This window comes from Thalia democratica, chromosome 7 (assembly GCF_965202585.1).
Source record: "Thalia democratica chromosome 7, ktThaDemo2.hap1.1, whole genome shotgun sequence".
NCBI lineage: Eukaryota > Metazoa > Chordata > Thaliacea > Salpida > Salpidae > Thalia > Thalia democratica.
Window position 1 is genome coordinate 22441611 of NC_139171.1, and position 10300 is coordinate 22451910.

General features: G+C 24.6%; 1 protein-coding gene across 1 annotated transcript; it reads right to left on the reverse strand.

The window, feature by feature from the left end:
* Positions 1-291: 291 nt before the first annotated feature.
* On the reverse strand, positions 292-4631 carry LOC145840191 (small nuclear ribonucleoprotein F-like). Its single transcript, XM_082947360.1, has 3 exons — positions 4521-4631; positions 2298-2400; positions 292-627 (listed from the first exon to the last, which is right to left on the reverse strand). Exons 1-3 carry the CDS (start codon positions 4612-4614, stop codon positions 570-572), a joined length of 255 nt encoding a protein of 84 aa, XP_082803486.1. The 5' UTR covers positions 4615-4631; the 3' UTR covers positions 292-569.
* Positions 4632-10300: the final 5669 nt, after the last annotated feature.

Genomic DNA, 10300 nt, shown 5'->3' on the forward strand with positions numbered 1-10300 from the left:
TGTTAGGCTGTAATTAAAAATTGTTAAATAGTGAACTTTTTTTTACCAAGTAAAATATAAGTAGCTATTGTTTTATTTTTAGTCCAAAATTTAGAATATTAGTAAAATTTCCTAACTTTAACTTTTTTGAATGTTAGTAAAATTTTCATTCAATATTTTAATTGGAGGACATAATTACAATCTATTTAAAACAACACATAGATAGAAAAAAATTAAAAACATTAAAATTTACTTATACTATGATTTAATTAAAAAATCATAATTTTAATACAAAACTATTTTACTTATAGGCAACTGAATCAATTTATTGACAATCAAAACAACTTTAATTAACATAAAACCCAGAAGGTTTGACTAAATTTTTAAACTAAAAACTAAAGTTCATAAAACAAGCGCATTGTAGGAATGCTTTAATTAAATTTTAACATCTAATCATGATAAAAAGTGCATTGTGACAAAAAAGTGCAGCAAACGTGTACACAATAAAAAACTGCTGATGTGAAGTACGCTGGTGAACAACTGAGCCAATCAGATCACTGCAATTTGAAGATTGAGCCAATCAGAATCGTTTAAACCTCACCGGCCTCGCCTTCCTCAATGCCTTTGATGTAGAGGACGTTGTTGCATCTGTAATAAAAATAGAATATTACTTATGATGAAGTTTTATTAAATAATAAAGTTGCCAAGTGCAATAACTTAAGTTGCGGAAATAGCAAGTACTAATCGAAAACGTTTTAGGGAATGAATGATACTAAGAGGACATTTAGTATTGGTTTTTAGATATGTAAAACATATGAAAAATAATTAAAGGTTTAACAAAATGAACTTTTTAATTAAATGTAATTTTTAATACCAGTGCCATTATAAATGATAGAATACATCGTTGTATAAATAAGCTAAAAGACTACATAGTTCAAAACATTTACAACAGACTTTAACGTATGAAAACAACATTTGCTTAGTTTAATTTTGAAATGAAAACCAAGGTTTATTTGGTGACATATTATAACTTAAATAAAAATCGAAGCTTTTTATTACAAAAACACTTTTTAAACTGTGGTCAAAGTTTATTGATGAAAAAATTGATACCATTATAGACACTTAAAAATTCAGCATGACAATAAATATTTTATTACAAACATATAAATTTGAGCTGAGTAGCTCAATTTATTTCAAAGCTTTTTAATTTTCTCTGGTAAAAAAAAATCGATAAACTTTTGTTTGTTTCCATAAAATATTTACTTTTAGTTTTGACAAATTAAAAAGATGCATAATCTTTATAATGAACTGTTATGATATTAAACATAAGCTTAAGAACAATATCAAAGCAGGATGAATAAAAATACAACTTAGGGTGTTTGTAATCAAAACTAAATAACGAATTTTAACAATAATAAGATTTTATACCAATAGAAAATTTAAGCAGGATATAGTTTATGTAATAATGAGTGAGTTTACAACTAAACTAATGATTTTCAGCATTTTAAATCTTAATCTATTTTATAATTTATTCAAAGTTTAGCTTGTGTGTTTAAAAAAAAACATTGAAGTAACAGTGTAAAAATAAGTTTATAACTAACAATTTTTTTGAGAGCATATCAACCTTATTGAAAAACTCAGTTTTCATTCATTACCAAAAAATCACACTCAGATAAATAGTTCAGTTTTTATCATATTTTATAGTCAAGTAACATTTGATACATGTGGTTTTTACAACTACTAAAATGAATTAATTCGAATGAATATCAACTAATAATTAAGAATTTAAACGGAACGATTATACTTTTAATAATTAACTAATTTAAGCTTTGCATTTTTTGAACTAGTTTTTAATTCTAAACAGATTACAATTAAGTCAATATCCTTTGTTTTACCAGTTTTGTACTATCGTTAAATTATGAGCTTTTTAACAATGTAATTGTTTTTGACAAATATTTTTACAAGCACTCTACTTAAGTTTGGTGTAGTAACATTTAACAAGGTAACTAGTTTAAATTATTATTCTAAACAACAAAAACTATTTATTAAAAATACAAGCTACTTTGTTGTAAAATAAAGTAAAATGAAACTTTAACAAAACCTTGTTTAAAATAGTCTAAGTGTTATGATTAGTTTATTTAAATAGAAATTTATCAAAAGAACCAAGTAAAATTGACTGATATTAAATCAATTATTACCAGCTTTGTTGGCAAAATTAAAATTTTAAATATTTGTAAAAAATATTTCCAACCGTAATGGCCTTAGCATTTAACTCTAATTTAAGTTTACTCAATATATTTTCATCAATTAATAGTTACCTGATGAGAATTTCACCGAGGTTACCAGCCTTGTTACCCTCAACAAATTCTTCGGTGTTGGCCAACTGCATGTTCATATACCCATCTACACTGACCAAGTATCCTGTTGATATATTTATTAATTATTATATTTCTATCATAAGTTAGTAAAATACATGTTCATATACCCGTCAACACTGACCAAATATCCTGTTAATATGATAAGCTTGTATTATTTATTGAATAATTACCACAAATATTTTAGTAAATTGCATGTTCATATATCCGTCAACACTGTTAGCATCTGTTAACTTTTTTCATTGATTACTTATTTTTATTTTATTAATTCTTTAACATGTTTTTAAACTAATCAAACTCATAAAAAGTGTATTTTTATTCTCACTACATTGTTTAAGTTTTAATCATACAAAACGATTTTAAAACATTTAACTCTAAAAGAATCACTATGCAGTACAAATTTGTATTACTATGTATGGTAGTGAGTATCTATTATATTTTTTTAGAATTAATAAAATGTAAGTTATTAAAAGCACATATAATTATATAAAAATTAATTGGAAATTTAAAACTAATACAAGTATAATCACCTTTGATATATACAAAACAGTGTACATTTTTAGTTCTTTAGTCCAAATTATTTTGTAAATAAGTTAAAAGTTTTCAAGACGAGTTGTAGATTAAGAATTAGAAACTTAATTGAATATGTTATGTAAATAATCAATTTTCATACCAAACATTTTATTCTAAAATTTACTGACTTGATAAAAATAAGACACAACTAGTAAATGAAAAATATAATGGTTTTATTAATTACATTATATTAGTACAACGCTTTTTTTAGTGTATTTATTGAAATATACAAACTTAGATTACTTACTACTTACTTATTATAATCAGATGAAAATTTAACTTTAACATTTTTTTAGCATTTTTTAGTTTTTAAAGATTTCAATTTGCATTAAGCTTCAGTTAGTAATTAAAAACTCATTATTTCATGTGGGTGGCACTGTGAAACATAATGTTTAGATCTTAAAGTAATAATCTCAAGAGGCAAATTCATAATAATTTTATAAACTAGTTAATAGTTCAATTATACAACGTAGGACAAAATTTCAATATTTAAGTTAATAATATTATTTAAACAATTTCGATAACAATTTCTACATAACTTACTTTTAAATTTTGTAAAACTTTGATGTATAACTACTCAACCTTAGGAATTATAAGTAAAGTTAGTTTAATTCATAAAAACAATACTGGTGATAAACATTACATTTAAAAAAACTTCAACTACACAAATGGGCTGATAAACAGCCATTGAACATTTTAGTGACCAAAAAATTTAAGTAAGAGATTAATTTAGTTTTTCAGAGCTGGGCTTCTTCTGAAAACTTGGTTTGGTTCTATTTTGTTATTAAAAGTTATGTATTCTTAATTGTAGCAAATTTTTGCTACTTTTATTTAAAATAAGTCAAAAAAAAATTAAAATATATATCAAAATTATTAAGGTCTAAAGCAACTGCTAAAAAAGTTTTTATACAATTTTATTTTGGTTTAATGTTAATTAAAAAGGTAAAATTTCTTGAATACTTTAGAAGAATAGTATATTATTTATCATAAAAAAAAACTGCTATTCTTTCAAAAAAATGATAAGTGTTTTTAAGACATTATCGGGTATTTTAAAGTGATAAACATCTATATTGCCTATTGTAGAAATATCTCCTTTTCATGTCTTAGCAAATTTGACAAGAATTTATATACTCATATACTTATACTTATATGAACAAATAAACATACTTCCAAAATAAATAACAAATAGGCATACAACTATTTTTAGGTTTTTAATAAAACAACCTAACATTACTATCATAAAAAAAAGACTACTCATGATAATAAAAGGTTGGACAAAAAAGTTACTTATCATTAATATAATAGTTATGTGTACTTTTTACTTTCAGATAAAAATAACAAAATTTCTTGACTTAATGATAAGGAGAATGATCAATTCAAATGATCTAAGTTAATATCTTTAAACTATAAGTTTTATTGTTTTTTTTTTTGTTTTAGTTTTTAATTTCAAGTTTAGCCTAATGTCTCCTTGCATGTTTATGTAAACATTTTTATGATAATTTAACAATTACTCACCTTAAAAAGGTCTACTTATAAAAATAAGTTGTAAAATGTTACTAGTCATTAATATAATAGTTCAACAGCTATAATCACCTCTGTATTCCATTCCCCACTTCAGCTTGACCATGACGGGCTTTCCAGTGAGCTGGTTCAAGAACGGCTTGGGGTTCATTGGCATGGAAGACATTGTGGATGTTTTTTTTAACTTCTGTCAACAATATAATTTCTCTAATACTTTCAGGGTACCAAAAATTAGTGGCCACATGTTTTAGCTTGAAAGCATTTGGTGCAAACCAAATAAAACTATTTTGAAAAAAAAAAAACTTTTAGTATAACAGTGGTTTTTATTAAATTGTAATTTGATTTAATTATTGTTGAAGAGGTTTGTTTTATTAATCTTTATAGTACAAGCTCAGCCACAAAATTTTTATCTGCATAATGTGACCTGCTACCTTAAAAAGCTACCCACTTTTTATTAAATGATACCTTTTAGAATGGTAACTTAAAATTTGAGTAAATTTATTTAAACAATATTTTTAGTTCTTTTATGTTCCATTTATTTAGGGAGTGATATGTCTGTGTATTTAAATAACTTTTCTAAAAAACAGTAGTTCATTTGTTGTAATTAAGCTTCTTTCATGTGTCAATTACAAAAGGTTACCACTCATTGATTCGAAAAATAACTAGTCTGAATGAAAATAAACTTGAGTAATCTAGAGTTTATAAATCAGTCTTAAAAGTTTATATGCAATTATATGAAAGCTAGTGTGCATTATGTACAAAAAAGTCTTAAGCTAAAAATTCATTAAAATATATCCTTCATAAGTTTTGTTCTATAACAGGGTTGCCACTCTTTGAGTAAAAAATCTTCCTTGAGTGACCAGAAACTTCCCTGAGTAACCTTAAGTTTTCCTAAGTTTCCTAGAGTTTTTTTCAAATTCTTAAAAGTTTTATTATTTATTAAAAATTACAATGTTAATTCCAAGAATATTGAAGAACTAGCCGTAAGGCTAAAAAACTCCTATACAAGCATTTAAAAATAAATAAAATTAACTTTTTAGAAAAAAAATGAAACTAGATAACTAAATCTCATTCTAGATCTAGAAAAAAAACTCCCTGAGATTTTAAAATAATCTCAAAATTTCCCTGAAATTAAAAAAAAAACCACATTTACTTTGAGTTAAAAAAAAAGAATCAAAATTCCCTGACTCTCCCTGAAATTTTCTACAACTTGAAAATTCCTTGAGTTTCCCTGAGTGTGTGACAATCCTGCTTTAACTTTTTATTAATTGATCAACTTTAATACGTAACACAAGAAGCCTTTTTCAAATTTTGATACAACAGCTTTTTAAAATATTGCAAGTATAATTTCCTGAAAATTCAAAGTATTTATCTTAAAAAAGAAGATAGATTTTTAAAGTTGTCAACAGGGTTCCCATCCAAAATTTCAGATGAGATTTCTAGGGAAAACTATCGTAAAATAACAAATTCCAAGGGAATATAATCATTTTTTGTCTGTTAGACTGTGTTAAAGAACAACTGTATTAAGCAAATGATTCATAATCTTCTTAATTTAAATGTTGATATTGCTGTTCTTTTTCATCAACTTATTAAGTTAACTTTTATAGAATAGATTTTGATTTTTCAGTATATTCTCTTTTCTTATAGTTTATAGCTTGTAATAAAAATTATATGCCATGGACAGTATTAAAATATCTGCAGGAGTAGTAATTTTGTGTATCAATAAAATTATTAATATATAAGAAGCCTTTTAAATACTTTTGAAAAAGGCCTAATTTAGATCTAGCAACTTAAAATATTAAAACTGTTTAGTATTTATTTTAGAATATAATATAATAGTTGACAAAGAGTTAGAAAGTATAAAAAATAAAATTTATTAAGATCTAATTATACAGACTAGGTTGAAGATGACTGACGACAAGAAAGTGGCAAAACTAAGTTATTTTCTGGGCATTTAAATAATTTTGTATATTTAAGGGCATTTAGGAGTCCAACATATTTTAAATGAAAATTTAATGTAAGTAATAAGAATATACTACAAGCAAGTTTTTATAGAATATTAAATTTCATTAGTTTTGAGACATTTAAATTTTTGTAAAATGTTTCCAGTACAAATGTATGAACCGCATATTTTTTTGTTGTTAAATTTCATAGGATTTTGAATTTTTCACTAAAAATTTATCTTCTCTTTTATTTTTGTGCTTAAGGCCTCAAATATTCAGGAAAGAATACTTTTATAGTTTGAAAGATTTTTTATGTTGGAATTTAGAAAATATTAACAAATAAAAATTTTAGATCAAAATAACATAAAAATAAGTTTTTCTTTTTTGACAAAACTATTTTTCAAAAAAAAATTGCATTCAATAATTTAAACATTAAACATGGACTTATTGTGAAATTTTGAAAAAAAAATTGTTTAATAATAAAGGAGACAATATATTTATAGTGAAACAGTCTTTGTTTGTGTTTTTGGTGTGTACCTTACATAGGGAAACTATTGAGGTCATTGACTTTGATTGATTAGATCTCGAAAGTTACTTTAAAGTGTTTTTAGGAAGTGCTTACAAATGTCTGATAGCTCAGATCAAAATTTACTCAGATAGTATTTAAAACCAATAAGTTTTTCAAGAATATTTGTTCAAGATTCTAGAATAACTTTTTATATAAATATAAATACAAACTTCATCACATCAATTTCAAAATTCTTTTTAAGATAGAGTTTTGGATAGAGTTTTACTTTAATTACCACAAAGTTAAAATTTAGTTAGTTTTGTAAAATATTTTTGATACAATCCACTATTTATTAATTGTTATTAATTATTTTTTAATTAAGGAATTAAAAATTTTACTTGACAAAATTCTACCAAATCCATTCAGTAAATCTGATGCCACACCAAAAATGAAAATTTTCAAGAATCAGTTTTTAATTAATAAGTTGTTTTTTTAGATATTCAATGGTACATATGCAAACATTTTAAGCTATATGTTGACTAACTTTGTCAAAAACCAAAATCTCAGCTGAAATCTATTGTGAAGTCATAACTCCTATATGTATTGATATAAAATTAGGTGGTGCTTTTAAAAGGTATTCAATTCTATATAAAAAACTCTTTTAACCATAATCAGTAACTTTGACAACAACTAAGTTCAAATTTAGAATTGCACTTTACAGGTTATAGATGGAGAGTCCACTATGATATTTAAAAATTAATCTTATTTGGTGGAGTTTTATCTAAGCTATCAGATATTTTTAACTGATTGAAAAAATAAAACACTTTTGAGATATAAAGTTGTTCCTAATAGAAAGCGCAAATCAAGAACTTAATAAAGACTACTTTACTAAAAAAATATTCTCCTTAATTTTTTAACCAGTCTTCTTCACATATACACAGAAAGTCAGTTACTAATATTTAAATTGATTCAATGCAAGATTTTTTTAATCTGAAAATAAAAAGTTGTACTGAAAAAAACCACAACTTATTTTGTAGCTTTATCATAAATTTTATTTTATATTTTCTTAAATCCCAACATTCTAAGTCTTTAAAACTATAAAAAGAATGTTCCCTGAAAGTTTTAGGAGATTAACAAACTTGAAAACTGATTCCTTATACTGTAGATGCTACTTCAAATTTTTTAAACATCTAAATTATTTGATTGTTTTGATAAAATCCTACAGTGTAGCCCAAAGACTAAATGATTTTTCGTTGCACAAATCAATTGACCATAATTGTGACCATATACTTTTTTTTTCTCACAGAGTGTTTGCCAAATGATGTGTCACCAAATTATTATTTTTTCCTTGAAACAGATAATTTTATATTTAGAAATTTAATTAAAATTCTGTCGGAAAGAATTTGTAAAAAAATTGAAAAATAAAAACTTTAAATAAAGATAAACAAAAAAAAAATTGTTTTCGTTTTTTTGCTTTAAATTTTTTTTTTTTTAATTTTGTTCTGATACAAACTTTTAAATAGGAACATTTCCTAAAAATTTGAGGTAGTTATCTCCAAAAACGTAGGAGGAGATAGATTTTTAGTGATTTCTAGTAATTTGCAGTTTTAGTTTGTGCCTCCCTTAAGGATCCTATTGTTGCCTCCTACTTTGACAGGCTATTGTCAAAAATTAATTTGATTTTTTTAAATTTGTAAAAAGCATCTTGTAGCTTAGTAAAAGCTATATAAAATAAGATCAAATTTCAAAAATAGGTGTTTACCCCCCTATGCCCTTAACTACACACTAAACCATAGTTATTTAATAATTTACTAAACCATAATATTAAACCAACCAAGTTTAATATTGAATTTATGTTTGTGTTTACTGCTAATTTTTACTTACTATATTTCAGTCCAGTACTGTAAACCAGGGTTCCTTAAACCTTTTGACAAATACCTCCCTTCAAAGAAATTAAAAAAGCTATGGCCCCTTGTACCAAGATTACTCAAAAACTACCATAATAAACACCTAAGACCTTTTTTTTGCTCTTTATCAGCAACTTCAGAATATCTAGTGTAAGATTAAATTTAAGAACTCATGGCCTCCATGGTGGCTCTTTGTTGCTCATGGCCCCCTGAGTATCTTTCATGACCCCAAGAGGGCCACTTGGCCCACTTTGGGAAACCCTGCTGTAAACAGTTAAAATAGTTTGCATAGTTAGGCACAAATTAATGTATTAAACTTTTAATTTTATATTATTATCAATTGATATGGTAAGTCAGACTTGTAATATCCAATTATTAAAAAGGTAGTTACAACTTTAATACAATTTTTTAATAATTATAACTAAAAATACTACAGTAAAAGCTGTTAACCAACAAGTTTAAATTTATTAAGAAGTAAGTCTGAACTTATTTATAGAGAATAGATGGTTGTTTTTTGGGTTCTATGGTAAAGAATTATGTTTATTCTTTGATTTTTTGCTGCATTTCATATTTGGTTCTAAAACAAAAAGCAGAATTTCAATCAGTGCTACTTTTATGGACTTTAGAAGTTTTACTTGCACAGCATGAACATTAGCAAAAACTTTCATTACCTTTCAATTAAAAACATATTTATTCAAAAGAATTATTTTTTATATCAAGAAAAATGTATAGAAATAGTTATCTAGAAAGAATATTTTTTATTTCAATAATTGGTAGAGAGAAAATGGTTTTGTTGACCTCATGCTACACTCAGAGTAAGATTATGGTTTTATGGTCACCTTCAGCAGAAATGAATAAACAAAAATAGCTATATATTAAAATTGTTCTAAGTTTCTTGAATAAGTAAGTTTATTTTCTTGAAGCGTTTATTTACTGTTAACTCACAAAAAATAATGAAATCACTTATTTGTTTTACAATTATTATTACTTTAATGAATAAAAAAACGTGTTCCTAAACGAATAAATTTGATAGTAAATTTTTACTTTAAACTTTAATATAAAAATGTAAATTTAATGTGGCAATTTATAAGATTATCTAACAACAAATTACGTTAACCGGGTGTAATTTACTACTTTACTAAACTTTTGCTTGTTAAAGTCGTTTAAGATTGTATTAAGATAATAATCTTGTTTAAATTTGCGTATTTAAAATTAAAATATATTCACTGCGTAAAAAAGTAAATAAATTTTAAACATGGGTTTAATTTTAAAAGTGCGTACTTCATAGAAGTAGAATAAATATACAACCAAAAATAAAGCTAAAATAATTTTTTCGTGCACCAAGTCCTAAGACCGAAGATTTTTAGCGCTTTTATTTTAGTCGTTCAATAAACAATAAACAAACTCATTTTGTTGCTTGAATATTTTTTGAAAGACATACTCTATCCCTTTAATTGTTCTTAAAGTGCCAAGTTTTGTTCTTGTTAAAAGTGT

Coding starts and splice junctions, on each gene's coding strand:
- LOC145840191 (XM_082947360.1), bottom strand. CDS start 4,614: ATGTCTTCCATGCCAATGAACCCCAAGCCGTTCTTGAACCAGCTCACT. Junction 2,401..4,520: donor GTGGGGAATGGAATACAGAG/GTGATTATAGCT, acceptor ATATATCAACAG/GATACTTGGTCAGTGTAGAT. Junction 628..2,297: donor CTCGGTGAAATTCTCATCAG/GTAACTATTAAT, acceptor TTTTTATTACAG/ATGCAACAACGTCCTCTACA.